The sequence below is a fragment of the Pristiophorus japonicus genome, chromosome 18 (genome assembly GCF_044704955.1).
Source record: "Pristiophorus japonicus isolate sPriJap1 chromosome 18, sPriJap1.hap1, whole genome shotgun sequence".
Classification (NCBI taxonomy): Eukaryota; Metazoa; Chordata; class Chondrichthyes; family Pristiophoridae; genus Pristiophorus; species Pristiophorus japonicus.
In genome coordinates this window covers 102917982-102944032 of record NC_091994.1, presented here as the reverse complement: position 1 = coordinate 102944032, position 26051 = coordinate 102917982, and the positions used below count along the sequence as shown (strand labels likewise).

The 26051-nt window shown below is 46.4% G+C and overlaps 1 protein-coding gene across 3 annotated transcripts in view; it reads left to right on the top strand.

The window, feature by feature from the left end:
* Positions 1–26051, top strand: part of acot7 (acyl-CoA thioesterase 7) — a 273074-nt gene that overhangs the window by 23158 nt on the left and 223865 nt on the right. For 2 of the 3 annotated variants that reach the window (XM_070861014.1, XM_070861013.1), the window contains exon 2: positions 5331–5448. In XM_070861014.1, the coding sequence (XP_070717115.1) occupies positions 5331–5448 (118 nt within the window). Of the gene's footprint in view, positions 1–11; positions 182–5330; positions 5449–26051 lie in introns of those variants that run through there. The other variant, XM_070861015.1, reaches the window with a different exon arrangement.

The window sequence follows — 26051 nt, the reverse complement described above, 5'->3', positions numbered from 1 at the left end:
CATCAGAAGCAGCACAAACTGAAATCTAAAGCTTCCGACTAGAGTATCCGAGCCTTACTATATTCAGCAGCCTGCTGCTTGAAGCACTTAACAGCAGATGCACCCTACATTACCGTGACAAGCCTTTTATGTTTTGTACTCCAGTGTGACACCTCAGCCTTCTAATGACGATGATAATCAGGTACAGTAAATAAGGCTAGTGTCGCTTGTATTTTCAATAGAAATAATATTTCTGAAAGGAAAGCTGTTTGCAAAGATTTTTATCACATGGCTTAAAACTTATTGTTGTGCATTTAATATGAAACATACTATTTATCATATCCTTTCTCTTATCACTATTACACACCCTAAGTCATTCCTCTGTGAAGGGATTTATATGAATGTAAGTTGCTGTATTGTTCTGTTCAAATTTATTAGTTACTTACCTGCCCAGTATTTGCAATTGGACATTTCCAAGCTGGTGATAGTATTCCAAGTAGATTGAAAAGTTATAAGGGTTTTGTATCCTTAGATTTGTTTAGAATCCTGGGAAATGGAACTGAGCCCAAACTGTATGACTAAGTTCACTTGTAGATGACTTTCACATTGTGGCGAGCCATCCAGAAACCCTGTTGTTTGTGTTTGACTCACTTCATCTTCTGTAATGACTTCTCTTCTTGTCCACCCCCCCACCGCACTAGGATCTAACCTTGAACTCCTTCTTTCTCATCTACACGCTGCTCTCGGTGACATCAGGTTCCACATGCACACTGCCCGCTCCCAGCTCTACCTCGCCACCATCTCTCTCGACCCATCCATTGGCTCTGTGCTGTGAAACTGCTTGTCCAACATCCAGTCGTGGATGAGCCGCAATTTCCACCGATTTAAACATTGGAGGAATTAAAATCAATAGATTAAACAAAGACCGATGCTAGTGGCATATACTCCATCCCCTGCCACCAATTCCATCCCCCTCCCTGGCCACTGTCTCCAGACTGAACCATATTGTTCACAACGTCCTAATTGACCCTGAACTGAGCTTCTAACCCCTTCTTCTTGAACCCCTCTCCCCCTCTCCCCTGTCTCCACCACACTCCCCTTCAACAAGTACGAGGATCTCGTGAACATCTTTGTCTCTAAGATTGAGACCATCCGATCAGCTGCCACTGTCACTTCCGTTCTTTCCCCTTGCAACCAGGCCGAACTTCCTTTGAGGTTCCCCCCTGCCCTAGCCCTGAACTCGCATCTTTCTCCAGTTTCTCTCTGATCTCCCCTCTTGACCTCCACGTTCATCTTGTCCATGAGACCCACTTCCTGCTCCCTTGACCCTATTCCTACTTAACTGCTGACCACTCAACTTCCTTTTCTGGCTCCCATGTAAGCTGACATTGTTAACGATTCTCTCTCTTCAGGTACTGTCCCCCTCCTTTAAATCTGTTATCATCACCCTCTCCTCAAAAAACCAAATCTTGACCCCACTGTGCTTGCAAGCTACTGCCCCATCGCCAACCTCCCTTTTCTCTCCAAAGTTCTTGACCGTGTTGTGCCTCCCAAATCCGTGCCCATCTTCCCCAGAATTCAATGTTTGAATCCCTTCAATCTGGTTTCCGCCCCTGCCACAGTACTGAAGCGGCTCTCATCAAAGTCACAAATGACATCCTTTGTGACTGTGACAAAGGTAAACTATTCCTCCTCGTCTTTCTGGACCTGTCTGCAGCCTTTGACACAGTTGACCTCCTCCAACGCCTCCCCCACTGTCCAGCTGGGTGGGACAGCACTCGCCTGGTTTCATTCTTATCTATCTAATCGTAGTCAGGAAATCACCTGCAATGGCTTCTCTTCCCACTCCCGCATCGTTACCTCTGGTGTCCCGCAAGAATCTATCCTTGGTCCCCTTCTATTTCTCATCGACATGTTGCCCCTTGGCAACATCATCCGAAAACACGGCGTCCGTTTCCACATGTGCGCTGATGATACCCAGCTCTACCTCACCACCACTTCTCTTGACCTCTCCACGGTCTCTAAATTGTCAGAAATTGTCTTTGGTCCCCGCCACAAACTATGTTCCCTAGCCACCGACTCCATTCTTCTCCCTAGCATCTGTCTGAGGCTGAACCAGACTATTTGCAACCTTGGTGTCATATTTGACCCTGAAATGAGCTTCCGGCCACACACCTACGGCATAACTAAAGCCGCCTATTTCCACCTCGAACAATGCGTGTCTCCGCCCGTGCCTCAGCTCTTCTGCTGCTGAAATCCTCATCCATGCCTTTGTTACCTCCTAGACTTGATTATTCCAATGCTCTCCTGGCTGGCCTCCCACATTCTACCTTACATAAACTTGAACTCATCCAAATCTTTGCTGCCCGTATCCAAACAGACACCACGACCTGCTCACCCATCACCCCTGTGTTCACTGACCGACGTTGCCTCCCAGTCTATCAATGTCTCAAATTTAAAATCGTCATTATTGTGTTCAAGTCCCTCCATGGCCTTAGCCCTCCATATCTTGTAACCTCCTCCAGCCTTACAGCCCTCCAAAATCTCTACGTTGCTGCAACTTTGGCCTTTTGTGCATCCCCACGCCCTTTGATGGCCATGCCTTCAGCTGTCTCTGCCCTGGACTTTCCTACCAAAGCTCTCTGCCTCTCCACCTCTCTCTTTTAAGACCCTGCTTAAAAGTTATCTCTTTGACCAAGCTTTTAGTCATCTGTACTAATATCTCCTTCTTTGACTTGGTGTCAACTTTTGTCTTGTTACACACCTGTGAGGTGCCTTCGGATGTTTTCCTACGTCAAAGGTGCTACATAAATGCAAGTTGTTGTTCTGAGATTGAGACTGCCTTTTTTTTTTGAACGGTATCCCCAGTTTTGGATTGTCATGTTCTGTGCATCACCCTAGCCTGAGTAGGCATGTAAGCTGCCGAGGTATACTCCAGCCAGCCACTAGAGGGTGTTAGAGATTGGTTCACAAATCGCCTCCCTCGTCTCTTTTAGTGCTGTGGGATACACACTAGCTCTTTATGGGGATTTGTTTTGAGCCTTTCAGCCTGTCCAGGACACCAGTTCATTTACCCATCCGGGATTAACTCCCCCCCCACAATATCTTTTTCTTTTTTGCAAATACTGAAACAAAGTATTTATTAAGCATACTCACCAATTTCTGCTTATTCTCTACCAGCTGACTAAACTATTGGGGTCGCACCACTCATTTAATAATTCTAGTATAAGCCTTGCCTGAGTGGTACCACTCTCACCTCTGAATCAGTAGGTTGTGCATTCAAGTCCCACTCCAAAGACTTGAGCACATAATGTAGGCTAACATTCCAGTGTAGTACTCCGACCATTAATGTTTTGGATAAGAATGGGAATTTGAGGCCATAGCTGTAATGTATTTGCTTGATGGGTTCTTTGCTTAAGAACTAGTTGGTTCATTAACAAAGGTTTAACAATCACACTACACATTACCAGTTCATCCACCAGCCTCATCGTGGATCCGCCAAATCCAAGTGGCTGGGGTTTTATTGAGTCTTGTGAACATCACGTGACTGGCTAGTCACTTACACTTCACAGCTCTACAATTGTTTTAGTAAATGTAATGAAAAATACTGAGAAACAGAGTGGGCAGGATTCGAACCTGCGCAGGGCAACCCCAATGGATTTCTAGTCCATCGTCTTAACCACTCAGCCACGATTACTGGGTCTCATAGCTCTACAAACCTGTGAGCATACTTACTGGTGCATACATTACGATACCTAACCATTGCCAGTGCAGGTTGAACCTCTCTGGTCTGGGACACTCTGGACCGGAAACATCGGCGGTTCAGCACTTAGTTTGCGGAACTGCCGCTTTTGGCCATCTTTTCCCACGCCTGTGGATGTGCGAACTCCGCGATCACGCCATTTTATGTCTGGAGACAGTGGGCCTCATTAACAGACAGTTTCTCTGCTACTATCAGCAGTCACTTTTATAAAGAAAAATGCCCAAAGAGCAAAACACAAGCGGACAGATATAAATGAAAGAATGTTAAAGTTAGCCCAGGAGAGTGGTAAGCAGCACTCTACAGGTACTGGTAAACCTAGGTTAGGCATATGCTTATGCAGGGTGTATTGCTACAATCATATACTGACTTCCTGTGGTTCAGAAAATTCTCTGGTTCAGCACTAGTCAGGTCACGAGGGTGCCAGACCACAGAGGTCCAAACTGTATTCCAATCTCCACAGGTTTAAGCACCGAGTGTACTGTCACAAAGTAAAGAGCAATTAATTCTTTTTTGAATAACCCACAGGATTTTGAAGAGATAGACTTGTGTAAGGGTAAATTTATCACAGGAAGTGGCTCTCTACACCTGCTGATTCTTATCTCTTTGCTTGCTGGTAATAGAAATGCAGAAAAGATGAAATGATTTCAAGTGAAGGGCTGCTTTGTAAGTCACTCCATTTCTGATGCAGGGTTACTGGTTTAAGTTTTTCTCGGGTCCACAATCCCAGCTGACCTTTTGCTTGAGGCCCACTCTCTGGAATCTGCAAGCAATAAAGGTTCCAAGTGTCATTGTTACAGATGGGTTTTAATGGAACAGTTGGTAACAGACAAGAGGCTGAGAAATTAAGTCTACCCAAAAGTATTAGACATAATGTAGTATGGGCTACATGTAGCCTCCTTCCCTCCACATACAACTCTTAGCAGTCTTGGTGTTTCTCTGTCTCTGGGCCTCCATCCATGGCCTGCCCGGGCTGTGGGGTGCTGTTCCTTCTGCTTTTCCGGCTTGCCAACCTCCAAGTGAAATAGCCCTATTAAAATATGACTATTTAATAGAATCATTTTTTTTCTTGTCATGAAGGAAGAAATTGCAGGGCTGTGGGAAAGAGCAGGGGAGTGTGAGCCAGCATGGACACAATGGGCCAAAAGGCCTCCTCCTGTGCTGTATGATTCTACATAGAAACTGTTCTTGGGGCATTGTTGAAATTAAGAGCTCAACGTGTGTAGGGACTTGCAGGTGCAGACTCCTGTCACTCCCTGGTGCGGAGTGTTGCAGCATTCCTGAGTGTGACCCTTGAGTAAAACATCAGCTGGGACTGGGGACCTGAGTAACAGTGCACCATAAAATGACGGACTCGCCTAATCTGCATTTGTTCTCCCCAATGTCGAGGAGATTGCATCACGAGCAGTGAATGCAGTATACTAGGTTAGAAGAAGTACATGTTAATTGGTGTCTTGCATGGAAGACGTGTTTGGGTCCCTGACCTACTGTATATTTCCAGTATATTCTGTTTTTGAAAATAATTTCTGATTAGTTAATCTTTAGCAGTTGCTGTTTCAAGCGGTGTGACATCTTTTTTTAATGTTTGCAGGATCATGCGCCCTGATGATGCCAACATCGCAGGCAATGTTCATGGGGGTACAATATTGAAAATGATAGAGGAGGCTGGAGTTATCATCAGTACCAGGCACTGCAACATGCAGAATGAGGTGAGTCCCAGTAAATGATGGTAGGCCCAGAGCTGTGTTGACACTGATTTGTCTTGGCAAATGCTGACCTACTGATTGCGACCCTTTGATTGTTGACTGTCTACATGGAACTTTTACAGTTGGAATATATGTGGGGGAAAAATGAAGTGGTAAGAGATCCAGTCATTTGGTTGAGTCATGCTTTCGAAATGTAACTGCCTTTCCGTTAAATGCGGTACTGCCAGATATGCATTTCTGTCAAGTACAACAGCGTAGGCTTATAGAAGAGGCAGTAATATGATGGGTGTTGGCTACTTCAGTAATGAGGATGACGATTGTTTTGAGATTTTCTTTTATTTCCGTACCGGGATCTGCGGCTTTTAACTGTTCCCAGCTTCAATCTCGCACCAGGTGGTAAGGCTGTCAGATAATTTTAAAGGAAAGCTTATTTGCTATGAGCCGCAGCTGCTGCTTGGTAAAGTGATTCGTTCTCCTCCCTCTATTGTTTTTTTTAAATGTCCAATTTCTTTCCAGATCAACTCTAACGCCAAAGATCACTTTGCGGCAATATATTTGATCTTAGGCCAAAAGGCCGAGAGGCGAAATTGCGCCGTTCCTGGAAATATTGCAATACCAGGTCGGTTTCTCCTCCCTCTATTGTTAGTGTTCCTCACAAATGGGTAGATTGAGGTAATTAGGGGTATTGTAAGAAAGGGCTTGCGTTTACATCGCAGCTTATGGTACCTCTCAGTAAGGTGCCAAAGCCATTAATTTACATAGGAAGTGTTGATTCGTAGGCAAACACAAGAGCCATTTTACGCACAGCGTTGAGTCAAAAACTGCAGCGAGATGAATGATCAGCTAATCTATTTTTGGTGGTGTTGGCTGATTGAAAAATATTGGCCACGACCAATGGGATCTTTAACATTCACCTGACCCCCAGAACAAACACTTGCGGCTTCTGTTTTTAAGTCTTGTGTAAGGACAGAACCAATCCTTGCGTACTGCACCGATGATTTGTCAGTATAGATATTGTGCTCCAGTCCTCCAAGTGGGCCTTGAACCCATAACCTTCTGCCTCAGAGACACGAGTGCCACTAACTGAGCCAAGCTGCTGCAGTGGATCTAGCGACACTTTTCCTGGTTTTCAGGGTTTTAAAATGCCTCGGAGGGGAAGTAAGACAGCAAGTGTGACCAAAGTCTGCTTCACTGATAGTGCAATTGCAAGGCAGTGCTAGCCTCGCTGCACAGCACTGCCCCCCAGTCATCAAGATCCACGGCGCAGCTCTGGACAACATGGACCATTTCCCATACCTCAGGAGCCTCTTCTCAACAAGAGCAGACATTGGCGACGAGATTCAACACTGCCTCCAATGCGCCAGTGCAGCCTTCGGCCGCCTGAGGAAAAGAGTATTTGAAGACCAGGCCCTCAAAACTGCCACCAAGCTCATGGTCTACAGGACTGTAGTAATACCCGCCCTCCTGTATGGCTCAGAAACATGGACTATTTACAGTAGACACCTCAAGTCGCCTCCGCAAGATCCTACAAATCCCCTGGGAGGACAGATGCACCAACATTAGTGTCCTCGACCAGGCCAACATCCCCAGCATTGAAGCACTAACCACACTTGATCAGCTCCGCTGGGCAGGCCACATCGTTCGCATGCCAGACACGAGACTCCCAAAGCAAGCGCTCTACTCGGAACTCCATCACGGCAAACGAGCCAAAGGTGGGCAGAGGAAACGTTACAGGGGCATCCTCCCTGAAAAAGTGCAATATCCCCACTGACACCTGCGAGTCCCTGGCCAAAGACCGCCCTAAGTGGAGGAAGTGCATCCGGGAGGGCACTGAGCACCTCGAGTCTCATCGCTGATTGCATGCGGAAATCAAGCACAGGCAGTGGAAAGAGCGTGCGGCAAACCTGTCCCATCCACCCTTTCCCTCAACTACTATCTGTCCCACCTGTGACGGGGACAGTGATTCTCGTATTGGACTGTTCAGCCACCTAAGGGCTCATTTTAAGAGTGGAAGCAAGTCTTTCTCGATTCCGAGGGACTGCCTATGATGATGATGATGCAAGGCAGAGGTCCAGAAGAAAACTGTCTTGTTGCTAAGGAGGAATTCTAACACAACAAGGAAATGGAGAGAAAATGAATAACTTCAATTGGTAAATAAATATCACTAGAAACCTCTGTTATACTAATCTCACAAGATTCTGACAGCTTTTCAGGGCATTGTACTGTAAGTCCGGAATCAGTGCCTGATCTAGCTTACAAAGCACAGAGGGGTTCTTTCAGTCTCCCTGGGCACATTTTAAACCTATCTGATGTTAATTCTTATGTCTTTAAGTTAGATGTGTAGAGTATGATATTCCTGTGCTTTTTAAACTATTACATTTGAACTGCTCTGTCCATGTGTATAACTTTACAGAATTCTCTCCTGGGCGGGACAACTGGAATTCCAGAGGGGCAATGTAAACGGAGCACTGCCTGACTGAACTTGTGCTGTAACTAAAGGATCGGGGAGAAAGTATAAGGGCCCTAGCAAATGGAGGGGCCACCATCTCTTCTGGCTAGCGTGGGCTGAGTGCTCACAGTTTGTATAGGGAAGTGATAATGATTTCTTGCTCACTGGCTGACACAGACCTTTCCAGCCATTGAAAATGATCCAGCTGCCACCAAATAAAGTTGTTAACCCACATGTGTAGTTTATTGGTTGTTGTGGCTGTTCAGTATTGTAGAAAAGAAAGATTCCACAGTGCTGTCAGCCATGGGCCATGTTTGGAATAGAGGCATTTAATGGCTGTTGGTTATTGTGCAGCTTTAGACATCCTGCTTTGTTTTTTGTGTGAGGCAAATTATCGCAACCCCAGGATATCGCTGTGGGAGTTCCTCAGGGCAGTGTCCCGGCCTAACCATCTCCAGCTGCTTCATCAATGACCTTTCCTTCATCATAAGGTCAGAAATAGGGCCATTCGCTGATTGCACAGTGTTCAGTTCCATTCGCAATTTCTTAGACAATGAGGCAGTCCATGCCCACATGCAGCCAAACCTGGACAACATCCAGGCTTGGTCTGATAAGCGGCAAATAACATTCGCGCCACACAAGTGCCAGGTAATGGCCATCTCCAACAACCTCCTCACAGCATTCAATGACATTACCATCGCCAAATCCCCCATCAACATCCTGGGAGTTGCCATTGACCAGAAGCTCAACTGGACCGGTTATATTCCGTGGCTGTTAGAGCAGGTCAGAGGCTGGGTATTCTGCAGTCAGTGGCTCACCTCCTGACTCCCCAAACTCTTTCCACTACATAGAAGTCACAAGTCAGGAGTGTTTTGGAATATTCTCCACTAGCAGTCGGAACAACACTCAAGAAGCTCAACGCTATCCAGGACGAAGTAGTCCGCTGGATTAGCACCCCATTCACCACCTTAAACATTCACTCCCTCCACCATCGGCGCACCTTGGCTGCAGTGTGCACCATCTATAAGATGCACTGCAGCAACTCGCCAAGGCTTCTTCGACAGCATCTTCCAAACCCGTGACCTCCACCACCTGGAAGGACAAGGGCAGCAGACGCATGGGAACACCACCACCTCCAAGTTCCCCTCCAAGTCACTCAACATTTTGACTTGGAAATATATCGGCCGTTCCTTCATCATCATTGAGTCAAAATCCTGGAACTCCCTCCCTAACAGCACTGTGGGAGCACCTTCACCACATGGACTGCAGCAGTTCAAGAAGAAGTCTAACCACCATCTTCTCATGGGCATTTAGGGATAGGCAATAAATGTTGGCCTGGGCAGCGACGCCCATATCCTGCGAATGAATTAAAAAAAAAAGATTATTGAAGCAGCCACGGATGTATGGAGAGTCAAGAACACATCTTAGGGTTCATTACTGCTGTTCAGTTATGATCTGAATTCTACTTTCAGTCCAGCGCTTAGCAAATTTCAGTGCACTCGATGCAATCATAATTCTATTTTGATGATGCTGAAGTAATATGAATTAGCTAATTTTCTATGTGTATGTGTGCCTGTGCATTGGAATTAGGCTACAGTACAAAGAAGGAAGTGAACTCAGATGACATAGGAAGTTTAAAGGGGATATTTCAGACAAACAAAAGGGAGGGTAAATTGTACAAAAACCATTGGGAGTCTTGGGCTCACTGCAGTCACGGAGTGTACTCTCTCTTGCTTGCCAATTCGGTCTCTCTAGCTCTCCCTATTTATATTTCTTTCCATCTATAAAACGGTTAGCTAATTTTAGTAAGTACCGACAATGTAGGACACTGCAGTGCTGCTGTGTTGGCAGTGAGTGTGCAATTGCATTGATACAGTCCCAATCCTGCAGGTCAGAGGGGGCAGAGTGAAATATGTACAGATTGCTTGCTATTAAGTAACATTATACTCACAGATTGTGGCGCTGTTGTGTAGTAATAGTACAACCTGCGTATATTATTTTTAAAAATAAAAATCCTCCTCCTGTTTTGAACTTTCGGTGCCCTCTTAGTACAGAAATAACTTGGATTGACATCTGAAGTTGACATGTTAAATACATCATGCAGTGTATTCACAATGTAAGATATTTTTGTTTTGTATAAAGGTATAATAAAATAGTGCTAATAGTTGAGTATCTTTAGCTAAAGTGTTATGGTTTAAACATATGCTGTGAGTGCCTGTATCAATGTAGCATATTCTACATGAATGTTTTGGCTAATGATTAAAGCAGTTCCATAAAGAACAATACTGAAAATGGGAAAAGTGCAAGGATTGTGGTTTCCTTTGCCATCATTGAGACTGCTTGCATGAGCAGAGAGGAAAGTAAAAGGGAGTTGTATTCTTGGTATGTGCTTTGTACTAAAACAGAATTTTTATCAAGGTTAAAGAGTACAGTGAATGATTCATTGTGGGAGATCTGAATGGTGCATTGGGTCTATTACCTCTGGGTTTGGATCTCATCCAGATTGAGGGATGTAAGTCTTTTCTGTCTATTGGCTGTAATGGTCCTACATGAAATGAGTTTTGGGCAATTTCAACCTAATTCCCAATGCATATGGACTTGTAGCACAAAACCGTCCTGAATGCTTTACTGTTTGGCATTAAAATTGGCCAACTCACTCAGTGAAGTTATAGGGATGGCTGGTGTGCCACTTTGACATTTCTCTTGTGTCACAACAGTAGATGCTCACTGTTTCGGGATAAAGGCATATTATTTGGGCAGAATAGGTGGAGATTTACTTTGCATTTAACTGTGCATGCTACCTGACTTAACAATGCTTGATGTGAATGCTGGGTTGAAAAATTGAGTAAAAAGGAAGAATTGTCCTATTATACACTGAATCTTGATTCCGCTGTATAATGGGGAGTATTTCTGGAAGATTTTAGCAGCGCTTGATGATGAAGTATAGACTTAGTTGCGCCACTTGTTGGTGTCTGGCCATCAAATTCAGGCTGTGTTGCACAAGTAAAAGGTAAAAATCTAACACCCCATTTATATCATTGCCTCTGACTGCAGTGTCAGCAGGACAATATTAAAGAGGACTAGAGACACCGTAGGAACCAGTAACTATCCAAGGAGAGGGGGTTTACTGACCATCTACCCGAGGCATCTGTAAACAAGTGCTGCCTAGGGCTGCATTTTTTTCTCGAGCTGTGGTTTTTGCATTGCCATTCTGTAAGGACCTTGCTCTGACATCTTTGGGCAGTCACGAGTTCGAGTTAGAAATAACAATAAGTGCAGTTTACATTTATACAACTGTTTTCGTATAAGAGTACATCCATTTTACAGGGGGAGTGTCGACACAACAGGAAGCAGGGCAGAGATCGGGGAGTTGGCTGAAGGTGAAAGAATTTTTCAGGAGGCTTTCGAAGGTGGGAAGAAAGGTGAAGAGGGTGTTGGAAAAGGCATTCCAGAATGCAGCAGCACATTGGCTGAACTCAGCACCAGCAGAATGAGGGGAGAAAAAGTAGTGACGCAGTCAGCAGAATGGAAGGTGCATGCTGGGCTAGGAGATTGGAGAAGGTTGTGGAGGTAGGAGGGAGTGAGGCTGTGGAGGAATGTGCCTCAAAATCTTTTTCAATATTTTTACCAATAAGTAAGAAGGAACTTGGGAATAAAAATCCAGGGTCCCTCAAGTGTAATCCCAGTGTAAGTTTTCCGGGAGTGCGGTGAAAGAGCCGCATATTCGGCCAGCTACACTAGATCCCGGCATTCCTGGCAGTTTCCGCAGGGCCGCCTTGAGGCCACCCTCCATTGGGGTTCTGACCTATCCCTTCTGGCATGCACAAGAGCTGCTGGCATGGTTGCCCATCCGCAATATGGAAATTAAGTGATGATTCCCCCCCTTTACCTCACATACTTTGTGAGGATTAGTGGCAGATGGCACAAGTGGGCACATCCTGGCACTAGTGTATAAGTGGCGCTTTATCGCATCTCTCAGAAGTATCCCAATGTATTATTTGGAAGTACGGTCACTGTGCAGGCAAATGTGACAGCTATTTTGTGAACAATAAGGTCCCATAAATAGCTGAGAGATTGCTGCTATTGGTTTTGTTTGAGCGAAGAACATTGACCAGGGCACAGAGAGAACTCTCTCTTGCTGGTCTTCAAATACTGCCATGGGATCTTTAATGTCAGCCAGAACAGGCAGACGGAGCTTCGGTTTAATGTCACGTTGAAGGTTTTCTTGCTCGCAGACTGTACAGAAGTACAGCAACTAAACGTAAACCCTCAAATTTGCATGCGCAGTTGCTCAGTCAGTTGTTCTGGTGCAGTGGAATCCATGTCTCAGTGTAAGAGGGGTGGAGTTTCAGTGCTGGCAGCCTGTGGCTGTATTGCAAAAGTTTGGAGTGACATAGTCCAGCGTTGTGTTATAACATGTAGCTGTTTTGTAACGTGCTAAGCGCCCCCCGGCTTCGAATGAAAGGGTCTCCTGCAGGGAGCGATACCACCAAAGTAAACTTGCCGGATCCCTGAAGACCAGGTTTTTTTTTTTAGCAATTCTGGTTAAGCAACGCCTCGATTTCAAAATTCTCATCCTTATTTTCAAATCTCAACGTGGTCTCGCCCCCCCCCCCCCCCGAGATGTTTGCGCTCTAATTCTGCCCTCTTGAGCATCCCTGATTGTAATCACTGAACCATCGGTGACCGTGTCTTCTGTTGCCTCGGCCCCAAGCTCTGGGACTCTCTGCCTAAACCTCTCCGCCTCTCTTTCCTCCTTCAAGATGCTCCTTAAAATATGCCTTGGTCACTTATGCTAATTTCTACTTATGCGGCTCGGTGTCAAATTTTTATTGTGTAATACTCCTGTGAAGCGCCTTGGGACGTTTCACTATGTTAAAGGCGCTATATAAATATAAGTTGTTGTTGTAAGTTGATTTTGGTGTTGCTCTTGGCTGCACGAGACCTGCATGTGGAGAACCAGTGGCACCAGCACGGCACAAGAGTAATATAAAAGCAGCTGTAGTGGCTCAGTGCTATGTGGAGGTTACCGTGATTTAAAAGCATTTTAAAAGGGCCACCCACCCCCAAGCATTGGATTGAACGAATCGGGAGAATGTTCTGAACCTATTCCCTCATTTAAAAAAAAACACTCTGATAGGATTTGATGGCATGCAGCCAATAGTTTTGTTATATGTAGTATTTTTGTGAGTAAGAGCTGAGGCTACATGGTATATTCATGGTCTACATAATGGGTAATTGTTCAATTTGATGTGTGGCCATTATTTATTTCTTCTTTGCCTGGAGCAAAAGCTTTTCAGCTATGTTGTAGCTCAGCCACCAGGAGGTGCTTTCAACCTTCTGGTGCCCTGCTCCTATTAAGAGCTCTCCCCAAAAGCATTTAGCAGCCAAAGCAGTTTAAACTAGTTAGGGTCTAAACCAAGAACTGTGAAAGGGTTGCTGTCACTTCCAGCAAATCTTCTAAACCTGCAATTACAGAATGGCTATTGAAGTTACATTATTTCATATCGCTTCAAAAAATAGACAGTGCTTATCAAGTTAGATAAATATAGAAACGAGGAATAAAAGCAGAAAATGCTGCAAAAACACAGAGCAGGTCAAGCCGAATCAATGGAGAGAGAAACGGAGTTAACTGCCCTGAAATTCCGGTTGGAGGCTTTTGTCGGACAAATGCCTCGACCTGAGAATTTTTACCAATTTCCCTGGTGGTCCCGGAGGCGCCTGGGATTCCGGTGGGGAGGCCTTCTCTTCCCGCGCTGCGGAGCGCGCTCCCGTCCTCCAGGTTCCCAGGCAGACGGTGCAGTCACGTGTGACTGCTCAACCAATCAGGTACAGTATTCTCATTAATAGCAATGGGAACTCCGTATCTCAGTTCGCTTTGCTATTAATGAGAAATAAAAACCCAAACACACTAAACACAACATAAAAAATAAAAACACACCTCACATAATTGAAATTAAAGTTAATAAATGTCTTAAAAGAAAATATTTTTCCGATTTAAAAAAAAAAAAAAAAAAAAGTTTTTGTAATTAGGGTTTAAAATAATCAAACTTTAGTGGCCAGGGATTTTAACAATGTGTTTTTAATTTTATTTTTATATGTTTTAAAACTCTTACTCTGGTATATGTAGGCTATGCGACTGCTTTTACCAGGCGCAAGAGTTTTAAGGACATTCGCTGGGCAAGAGATGGGCAAATACTGTAATCTTGCCCATGCGAATGTCCTTGCTGCCGAGATGCGTGCGATCTGTCAAGTCAGAACTTGACATCGGAAAAGCTGGTTTTCGGCGCATGCGCATTCCCTGGTCCGTACAGACCCGGGGAGGCCAGAATTTCAGGGCCAAAGTTTTAGGTCAAAGACCTTGCATCAGAACTGGAAGAAGTTAGAGATTTAGCAGTTTATATGCAAGTGTAGAAGCGTTGAATACTTGACAAATCACTATTAATTGCAGCATTTGTTTTTTCTTCTTCATTCATGGGATGTGGGCGTCGCTGGCAAGGCCAGCATTTATTTTTTTTTTTAATTTCAAAATATACTTTATTCATATAAAAATTTGTACAGTACATTCAAAAGCAGTTCAGTACATTTAGCTGCGGTCAGCATTCCCATACACTACATTTGGGTGCTGGCGGCAGTTCCGTTTGATACATTTCCTTGCTTTTCATTTCAAGTACAATTCGGTACAATACGGGATACATTGTAGTACATTCGACAAATTACATTACATGTGTCACTATACAGTACACGGAATGGGTGACGGTACATTTACATTTTTTCTTTTCAACGTGCATTACGAAACAGACCTTGCATTGTACATGGCACTACATAGGTGTTTACGGATCATGGTGCTCCATGTACACAAAAAAAAAGTTACAAGTACGGCCCGAGGGGAGTTTTGTACTGATTCCTGCCCCTGGGTTTATCGTGGCAGAAGGGCTTTAAACTGTGGCCCTTCCCCACCGTGCCTTTGCGGCGGCTGCACCAATTTTTAGTGCGTCCCTCAGCACGTAATCCTGGATCTTGGATTGCGCCAGTCTGCAACACGCAGACGTGGACATCTCCTTGCTCTGGAAGACCAGCAAGTTTCGGCAAGACCAAAGTGCATCTTTGACCGAGTTGATGGCCCGCCAGCAGCAGGTGATGTCTGTCTCGGTGTGTGTCCCTGGGAACAGCCCGTAGAGCACAGAGTCCTGTGTTACGGAGCTGCTTGGGATGAACCTCGACAGCAACCACTGCATCTCTTTCCAAACCTGCATTGCAAAGGCGCAATCCTGAAGGAGGTGGGTGACAGTCTCGTCCGCCCCGCAGCCGACTCGTTGCTGAGACGTTGGCTGTGCATGAACGCTCTGACGGGTAAGGCCCTTCTCACCGCCAACCAAGCTATGTCTTGGTGCTTTTGTGAAAGCTCTGGCGATGAGACGTTCTGCCAAACGAGTTCGACAGTCCGCTCAGGGAACCACACGACAGGGTCCACTCTCTCCTTTCGTAGGGCGTCCAGGACGTTATGTGCTGACCATGTTTTATGGCCTTGTGGTCAAAGGGGTTTTTTGTGAACAACTTTTCCATGAAGGACAGGTGGACAGGCATGGTCCAACTGGTGGGGCCGTTTCGCGGCAGCGTGGCCAGGTCCAACCTTCGCAACACCGGGGACAGGTAGAACCTCAGCACGTGGTGACACTTGGTGTTTGCGTACCGGGGGTCTCTGCACAGCTTGATGCAGCCGCACACAAAGGTCCTGAGGGCCACGTTCGGAACATCCTTTCCTCCACTGTCCAGAGATTTGTGCATTGTGTCTCTGTGGACACGTTCCATTTTGGACCTCCAGACAAAGTGGAAGACGGCCCGGGTGACTGCCGCGGCACAGGAGCGAGAGATGGGCCAGACCTGTGCCACGTGCAGCAAACCCGAAAGCACCTCACTCCTGATGACCAGGTTCTTTCCTGCCATGGAGAGGAAGCGCAGCTTCCACCATCCCAGTTTTTTCTTCACTTTGGCGATACGCTCTTCCCAGTTTTTGGCACACGCCCCGTCCGCTCCGAACCATATTCCCAACACCTTCAGGTAATCTGGCTTGACGGTGAAGGGAATAAAGGATTGGTCGGCCCAGTTGCCAAAGAACATGGCCTCGCTTTTGCTGCGATTGACCTTCGCTCCCGAGGCCAGTTCAACTGGTCGCAGATTGTGAGCAATCTGCGGACCGACTGCGGATCCAAGCAAAAGATGGCTACGTCGTCCACGTACAGGGAGGTCTTGACCTGAGCGCCTCCGCTGCCTGGGATCGTCACCTCTCAAATGCCCGCATCCTTCCTGATGGTCCCGGCAAAGGGCTCGATACAACACACAAACAAGACAGACGAGAGAGGACAGCCTTGCCTGACTCCAGATCTGATCGGAAAGCTTTCAGTTTCCCACCCGTTGATTAGAACTGCGCTACTGATGTCTCTGTAGAGCAGTTGGATCCAATTGCGGATACCCTCCCCAAACCCCATTTTGGAGAGCACGTCCATCAGGTACGTGTGCGATATCCTGTCAAAGGCCTTCTCCTGGTCTAAGCTGATTAAGCAGGTGTCCATCCCCCTGTCCCGCACATAGGCGATCGTATCCCTGAGTAGTGCCAGGCTATCAGAGATCTTCCTGCCGGGGACAGCGCAGGTCTGGTCCGGGTGAATCACCAGCGCAAGAGCAGACTTGACTCTGTTGGCGATGACCTTTGACAGGATCTTGTAGTCCACATTGAGCAGCGAAATGGGCCGCCAGTTTTTGATTTCCTCCCTCTCCCCCTTCTGCTTGTAGATGAGGGTGATGATGCCTTTCCTCATTGATTCTGACATACTGCCAGCCAGAAGCATACCCTCGTACACTTCCAGCAGGTCTGGGCCCATCCAGTCCCACAGAGCCGAATACAACTCGACCGGTAAGCCGTCGCTTCCGGGAGTTTTACTCGTCGCAAGGGACCGGACGGCCTTTGTCATCTCGTCCAGAGTTAACGGGTGGTCCAGACTCTCCCACTCGCTGTCGTCTAGGGCCTCCGTGATCGACGACAGGAACGACTGGGAGGCCGCACCATCTGTGGGCTTGATGTCATACAGCCTGGCATAGAAGGATTTGCTGATCCTCAGCATGTCAGGCTGCGAAAACGTCACAGAACCTTTAGGCTGGTGATCACAGAGCTCCCCCTGTGTACCTTTTGTAAGAAGAAGCGCGAACACGTCTCATCCTGCTCGATGGAGCAGACTCTGGAGCGGAAAATGATTTTGGAGGACTCTGAGGCAAAGAGCGAGGCTTGCTGGCCCTTCACCTCTTCGAGTTCCTCCGTGACATCGACCCCCATCGACTGCAACAGGAGCAGGTTTTGCATGCTCTTCTGGAGTTGGGACAATTCCCTCTGTCTCCCTCTCGCCTCCTGAACACCTTTGAGGATGAAGAACCTCTTGATGCTTGTCTTGATTGTTTCCCACCAGTGCATCGGGGAATCGCAGAGGGGTTTTACGGTTCTCCAACCTTTTGTAATCCCTCTTGAGTTCCTCCAAGTTCTCCGGAGTCAACAGTTTCACATTCAGCTTCCATATCCCTCTGCCAACTTTCTGGTTTTCCTGTGGGCGACAGTCGTCCAGTAGGAGGCAGTGGTCAGAGAAAAACACCGGCGTGACGTTGGTGGATCTGACCTTGAGCGTGTGGGACACAAACAGGAAGTCTATTCTGGAACGGACGGACCCATCTGGTCTCGACCAGGTGTATCTGTGCGGTGCTCCATCTGCAGCGTTGCTGAAAATGTCGCACAGCTTGGCGTCTTTTACCGCATCCATCAGGAGTCTGGACGTATTGCCCGTCCCTAATTGCCCTTGAGAAGGTGGTGGTGAGCCGCCGCCTTGAACCGCGGCAGTCCGTGTGGTGAAGGTGATCCCACAGTGCTGTTAGGGAGGGAGTTCCAGGATTTTGACCCATCAACAATGAAGGAACGGTGATATATTTCCAAGTCAGGATGGTGTGTGATGTGGAAGGGAACTTTGAGGTTATGGTGTTCCCATGCGCCTGCTGCCATTGTCCTTCTAAGCATAGGCCTTATACTAAACATCCGTAATACAAAGTAATATGTCTCTACTTATCTGTAGAATAACTCCACAAGGCCTAGTGCTGTGCTTGAACTGCTGTGACAGTCTCTTTATTGTAACTGCAGAATGAGGCAGCAACGTGGTGACCAGCCTTATACAGCTTCTGCCTGGGCCTCCCACAGTTGCACCCTCTAGTGGTACCAGCATAGTATATACACAGAGTATAGATGTATGACACAAAGGTCCTCCACCAACCTGACCTCTGCACACAGCACTGCCCATCCCCCGGTCATCAAAATCCACGGCACGGCCTTGGACAACGTGGAGCAGTTTCCATACCTCGAGAGCCTACTATCAGCAAGGACAGATATCGTGTGCCAGCGCAGCCTTCGGTTACCTGAGGAAGAGAGTGTTTGAAGATCAGGCCCTCAAATCTGACACCAAGTTTATGGTCTACAGGGCAGTAGTAATACCCGCCCTCCTATATGGCTCAGAGACGTGGACTATATACAGTAGATACCTCAAAGTGCTGGAGAAGTACCACCAGCGCTGCCTCCACAAGATTCTGCAAATCCATTGGGAGGATAGACGCACCAACGTCTGTGTTCTCGCTCAGGCCACTATCCCCAGCATTGAAGCACTGACCACGCTCGACCAGCTCCGTTGGGCGGGCCACATCGTCTGCATGCTCGACATGAGACTCCTTAAGCAAATGCTCTACTCGGAGCTCCGACATTGCAAGCGAGCCCCAGGTGGGCAGAGGAAATGTTTCAAGGACACTCTCAAAACCTCCTTGATAAAGTGCATCATCTCCACTGGCACCTGGGAATCCCTGGCCCAAGACCACCCAAAGTGGAGGAAGAGCATCCGGGAGGGCGCTGAGCACCTAGAGTCTTGTTGCCAAGAGCATGCGGAAATCAAGCGCAGACAGCGGAAGGAACGTGCGGCAAACCAGACTCCCCAGCCTTCCGTTCCTTCAACCACTGTCTACCCCACCTGTGACAGAGATTGTAATTCCTGCATTGGACTGTGCAGCCACCTGAGAACTTGCTTTTAAAGTGGGAGAATGTCTTCCTCAATTTCGAGGGACTGCCTATGATGATGATGATCTAGGCAGTAGAGGCCGTTGGTTTGGGAGGTGCTGTTGAAGAAGCCTTGGCGAGTTGCTGTAGTGCATCTTATAGATGGTACACTCTGCACGTACGGTGTGCCGGTGGTGGAAGGAGTGAATGTTTAAGGTGATGGATGGGGTGCCAATCAAGTGGGCTGTTTTTTACTGGATGTGTTGAGCTTCTTGAGTGTTGTTGGAACTGCACTCATCCAGGCAAGTGGAGAGCATTCCATCACACTCCTGACTTGTAGATGGTGGAAAGGTTTGGGGGAATCAGGAGGGGTGTCACTCGCCACAGAATACCCAGCCTCTGAGCTGCTCTTGTAGCCACAGTATTTATGTGGCTGGTCTAGTTAAGTTTCTGGTCAATGTTGACCCCCAGGCTGTTGATGGTGGGGGATTCAGCGATAGTAATGCGTTTGAATGTCAAAAGGCAGTGTTTAGACTCTCTCCTGTTGGAGATGGTCATTGCTGGCACTTCTGTGGTCTGAATGTTACTTGCCATTTATCAGCCCAAGCCTGAATGTCATCCTGGTCTTGCTGCATGCGGGCATGGACTTCCTGTTTGTTCTAAATGTATGGAGTTCTTATTTAGTCACATCTTGTTTATTGAACAGTAAAATACAGGGTAATGCTAGTCAAATCCTGTTCGAAGCAAGCATTTCTGTAGGATCGTAAATGTCTCAAACTTTTTAAAGCACTTCACATGCTATGAATGACTGACGAGCAGTGACTGTTGCTATGTGAGCACACATGGCAGCCATTTTGTGCACAATCAGAAATTAGATGAATGACCTGTTAATCTGCTGTTATTAGTGGGAGGAAGATTGGCCAGGAAATGTGGAGAAGTCCCAAGGTCCCAAGAAAACCAAATCATGGGAGCTTTAACAGCCACCTGAATCATTGAAAGAAATAGCTATGGCATTTAGTTTAACTCGTCCTCTGAAAGACCTCCAACCATGCAGAACTCCCTCAGTACTGCACCAGAATGCCAACCTACATCAAGTCCTGGAGCGGGGCTTGAACCCACAACTGTCCCATTTGGAGGTGAGAGTGATACTAACTGAGCTGAACTGACCTCTCTTTAACCATTGCACTGCTGGGGAAAAAAAGGATTTTTGTATGGACATCGAACAAATGTTTTAACCAGTACTTTAATCAGCTGAGTAGTTAATACATTCATAGGGCTGGAATTTGATCAAACACCGCCATCGCCGGATTCCCACCCAAAAAACGCAAAGATTATTCAACTAAAGCTGGTGGGAAATTGATCAAAAAAAATGGAAAAAATTCTGCCCGGTGGGAAATATCGGTGTTCCACGTGGATTCTCGGTGGAAAACACGATCCTGGTCAATTGAGTAGTTAAAATTTATTCCGAGGCTGCGAGGTGGGCCTAGGGAGGGGGAAAACACACAAAATATTTTTCAAAAAATCATAAATTGGTAAACATTCACAGGACTCTTTTCCAGTGAACCGCTGCAAGAGAATGTAAAAAAACCTTTCACTTAATTTTTCTGGAAGGGTTTCATACCTACCGTCGCCGCTCCGACTAGTTTCCCCTGGGCGGTGTTTTTTTCAACAACTGCAGGTCACCGCTACCACCAAACTCGTTTTTCTGTGTTGCACGCCGGCGATCCGCTCCCCAGCGGTATTTCGAAACCACTGGTGGAACACTTTGATGAAACTGGCACTGGGTGGTTTTAACCAAAAAATAGGAATACAGCCGAGAAACCCAGCGGAAATGCTGACCAAATTCCAGCCATTGAGTGTTTGTATAGAATTTTCTTTGAGTTTAATTGCATGGAAGTACACCTTTATTCAGCAGTGCAATGGTCAGAGTACTGGTTACAGCCACTGTTGTGTGATTTTTGTTCTTTGTTTGTTAAAGTGCCAGAGACATCATGTGTTGTGCCACCTTATTGACTTGCTCTTGATATTCTTTGATCACTCAAGGCAAGTTAGAGTTTAAAAGAAATGCTTCGACTCTCTTATTGGAGATGGTCATTGCCTGGCACTTGTGTGGTGCGAATATTACTTCCTACTTATCAGCCCAAACCTGAATGTGGTCCAGGTCTTGCTGCATGCGGGCATGGATTGCTTCATTTTCTGAGGAGTTGCGAATGGAACAGAACACTGAGCCATTATCAGCGAACATCCCCACTTCTGACCTTATGATGGAGGGAAGGTCATTGATGAAGCAGCTGAAGGTGGTTGGGCCTAGGACACTGCCCTGAGGAACTCCTGTAGCGATGTCCTGGGACAGGGATGATTGACCTCCAACAACCACAACCATCTTCCTTTATGCTCGGTGTGACTCCAGCCAGTGGAGAGTTTCCCCCTCTGATTCCCATTGACTTCAGTTTTACTAGGGCTCCTTGATGCCACACTCTGTCAAATGCTGCTTTGATGTCAAGGATAGTCACACCTCACCTCTGGAATTAGCTATTTTTTTCCATGTTTGGACCAAGGCTGTAATAAGGTCTGGAGCCGAGTGGTCCTGGTGGAATTCAAATTGAGCATCAGTGAGCAGGTTATTGATGAGTAAGTGCCGTTGGATAGCACTGTCAACGACACCTTCCATCACTTCGCTGATGACTGAGAGTAGACTTATGGGGCGGTAATTGGCTGAATTGGATTTGTTCTGCCTTTTGTGAACAGGACATATCTGGGCAGTTTTCCACATTGTCAGGTAGCTGTACTGAAACAGCTTGGCTAGAGGTGCAGCTAGTTCTGGAGCACAAGTCTTCAGCACAACAGCTAGGATGTTGTCGGGGCACATAGCCTTTGCTGTATCCAGTGCGCTCAGCCACATCTTGATATCACGTGGAGTGAATCGAATTGGCTGAAGACTGACTTCTGTGATGGTGGGGACCTCGGGAGGAGGCCGATATGGATCATCCACTCGGCACTTCTGGCTGAAGATGGTTGCAAACGCTTCAGCCTTGTCTTTTGCACTTGCGTGCTGGGCTCAGCCATCATTGAGGATGGGGATATTCATGGAGCCTCCTCCTCTCGTTAGTTGCTTAATTGTCCACCACCATTCACGATGGATGTGGCTTTGATCTGATCTGTTGATTGTGGGATCACTTAGCCCTGTCTATAGCATGCTGCTACCGCTGTTTAGCATGCATGTAGTCCTGTGTTGCTACTTTCCCAGGTTGGCACCTCAATGTTTGTTATGCCTGGTAATGCTTCTGGCATGCTCTTCTGCACTCCTCATTGAACCAGAGTTGGTCCCCTGGCTTGATGGTGGTGATAGAACGAAGGATATGCCAGGCCATGAGGTTCCAGATTGTGGTGGAATACAATTCTGCTGCTACTGATGGCCCACAGCGCCTCATGGATGTCCAGTTTTGAGCTGCTAGGTCTGTTCTGAATCTATCCCATTTAGCACCGTGGTAGTGCCAAACAACACGATGGAGGGTGTCTTTAGGCTGAAAATGGGACTTCATCTTCACAATGACTGTGTGGTGATCACTGCTACCAATGCTGTCATGGACAGTTGCATCTGTGAAGGGTAGATTGGTAAGGACCAGGTCAAGTAGGTTTTTCCTTTGTGTTGGTTCTCTCTCCACCTGCTGCAGGCCCAGTCTGGCAGCTATGTCCTTTAGGATTCGGCCAGCTCGGTCGGTAGTGGTGCTACCGAGCCACTCTTGGTGATGGACATTGAAGTTCCCCACCCAGAGTACATTCTGTGCCCTTGTTACCCTCAGTGCTGCTTCCATGTGGTGTTCAACATGGATTTATCAGCTGAAGAAGGGCAGTCGGTGGTAATCAGCAGAAGGTCTCTTTGCCCATGCTTGACCTGAAGCCATGAGACTTCATGAGGCCCGGAATCAATGCTGAGATCTCCCAGGGCCACTCCCTCCCGACTGTATACTACTATGCCGCCACCTCGGGTGGGTCTGTCCTGCTGGTGGGACAGGACATACCCAGGGATGGTGATGGAGGAGTCTGGGACATTGGCTGAAAGGTATGATTCTGTGAGTATGACTGTCAGGCTGTTGCTTGACTAGTCTGTGGGACAGGTCTCCCAATTTTGGCACAAGTCCCCAGATGTTAATGAGGACGACTTTGCAGGGTCGACTGGGCTGGGTGTGCCGTTGTCGTGTCTGAAGCCGGTGCCAAGGTCAGTGCTGGGTGGTCCATCCAGTTTTATATTCCTTTTTGTAGCGGTTTATTACAACTGAGTGGCTCACTAGGCCATTTCAGAGGACAGTTAAGAGTCAGCCACCTTGCTGTGGATCTGGAGTCACTTATAGGCCAGGCCAGAGCGGATAAGGATGGCAGATTTCCTTCCCTAAAGGACATTAGTGAACCAGATGGCTTTTTAGGGCAATCCGGTAGTTTCGTGGTCACCATTAACGACGCTAGCATTTTATTCCAGATTTAGTTAATTAGCTGAATTTAAATTCCACAACTGCCGTGGTGGAATTTGAACTTGCGTCTCCAGATTACTGGTTCAGGCCTTGAATCATTCTTGAATCATTCATTTTAGTTTTTCTGCTGCTTCGAGCCACTGTCAGTATTCTAATGCGCAAGCACAAAGCATTATAAAAGCACAAATGTGTAAAAGCGTTACCTCACTGACAGCTGTGCCAGCAATTGGCATGGAGATGCTTGACTGTAGATTCCAACTGGAAATTGTGCAACCTGCCTGTAATAAACCACTGCAGCAAAATCACCAATAATTGTTCTTTGCCAACTGAAAATCAATTTATTTGAATGTGGAGGAGGTGTTTCATCACAGGCAAAAAAAAGTTGTAAGCCCAGTGGGTATTTTTCATTGGAGTCTGCATTCATAGCATGCAGCCTTGTCCTTTGAAGCCCACGTTTATGCTGCGATGCTGGATATGCCGATTCCTGGAACTGAGACAAAGAACGAGGAATAATTATGTGGAATGCCACTGTGAACCTTCTTGTGATTCAAGATGAATGGAACAGTATTGATTTGCAATAGATTACATTTTGATAGTGGTAAGTCCACTTTTTAACCCCAAGAAATTATTTTCAACTGCTTATTAGAGTTTAGTACTCCTCACGAACATAAGAAATAGGAGTAGCAGTAGGCCACGCCATTCAATAAGATTATGGCTGAACTTTTACACCATCTCCCCTTTCCCACCAAATGCCCATATCCCTTGATTCTCTTAGTGCCCAAAAATCTATCGGGCTCAGTCTTGAATATACGTGAACTACTGAGCATACACAGCCCTCTGGGGTAGAGAATTGCGAAGACTCAACTCGCAGACTGAAGAAATTTCTCCTCTTATCAGTCATAAATGGCCGACTCCTTATCCTGACTCTCTGACCCCGAGTTCTAGACTCTCCAGCCACTCCACATCTATCCTGTCAAGCCCTCTTTAAAAAAATGTTATACGTCTCAATGAGATCACCTCGCATTCTTCTAAATTCCAGAGAACATAGGCTCATTCTACTCTATTTCTCCTCGGAGGACAGGAGAAATTTTCTCCAATTGAATATTGAGAAGACCGAAGCCATTGTTTTTGGTCCTTGCCACAGACTCTACTCTCTTCCTAATATCTGTCTGAGGCTGAATCTCACTGTTCGCAACCTTGGGTGTCAAATTTGATCCTGAAATGAGCTTCTGACCAGATATCCACGGCATAAGTAAAACCGCCTATTTCCACCTCCGTAATATTGTCCGTCTCCGCCCTTGCCTCAGCTCATCCACTGCTGAAACCCTCATCCATGCCTTTGTTATCTCTAGACTTGACTATTCCAACACACTCCTAGCTGGCCTCCCAAATCCTACCCTACATAAATTTAAGGCCATCCAAAACTTGACTGCCCTAACTCGCACCAAGTCCCGTTCACCCATCACCCCTGTGCTCGCTGTCCTACATTGGCTCCCGGTTAAGCAAAGCCTCAATTTCAAAATTCTCATCCTTGTTTCAAATTCCAACATGTCCTCACCCCTCCCTATCTCTGTAATCTCCTCCAGCCCATAATCTCCTGAGATATCTGCGTTCCTCTAATTCTGCCACCTTGAGCATTCCTGATTATGGTCGCTCATCCATTGGTGGCCGTGCCTTTTGTTGCCTCGGCCCTAAGTTCTGGAATTCCCTCCCTAAATCTCTCCGTCTCTCTTTCTTTCTTTAAGGCGCTCGCTAAAACCTACCTCTTTGACCAAGCTTTTGGTCATCCGTCCTAATTTCTCCTTGTGTCGAATGTTTTGTCTTATAATACTCCTGTGAAAGCGCCTTGGGACGTTTTACTACATTGAAGGCGCTATATAAATACAAATTGTTGTAAGGAGACTAAAACTGTACACACGTGTTTTCACCAAGGCCCTATATATTTGCAGCAAGACTTCCTTACTCTTATACTGCAATCCCCTTGCAGTAAAGGCTAACATACAATTTGCCTTTCAAATTGCCTGCTGCACCTGCATGCTGCAGTTGCAAGTTAACTTTCTGTGTTTTGTGTACAAGGGTACCCAAATCCCTCTGAATCCCAACATTTACTAGTCTCACTTTTTTAAAATTCTGTTTTAAATTCTTCCTACAGAAGTGGATAATTTCACACTTCCCTACATTATACTCCATCTGCCACCTTCTTGCCCAATCACTTAACCAGTCGAGATCCCTTTGCAGCATCTTTGTGTCCTCCTCACAGCTTACTTTCCTACCTAGCTTTATATTGTCAGCAAACTTAGATATAATATACTCGGTCCCCTCATCTACTTCATTGATAGAGATTGTTAATAGCTGAGGCCCAAGCACTAATCCTTGCGGCACTCCACCAGTTACATCCTTCCGTCCTGAAAATTACCTGTTTATTCCTACTCTCTGTTTTCTGTCCTTAGCGAATTCTCAATCCATGCGAATACATTACCCCCAATCCCATGAGCCCTAATCTTGTATAACAAACCTATTGTGTGGCAACTTATTGAATGCCTTCTGAAAATCCCAATATACTACATCCACTGGTTTCCCCATATCTACCCTGCTTGTTACACCCTCAAAAAAA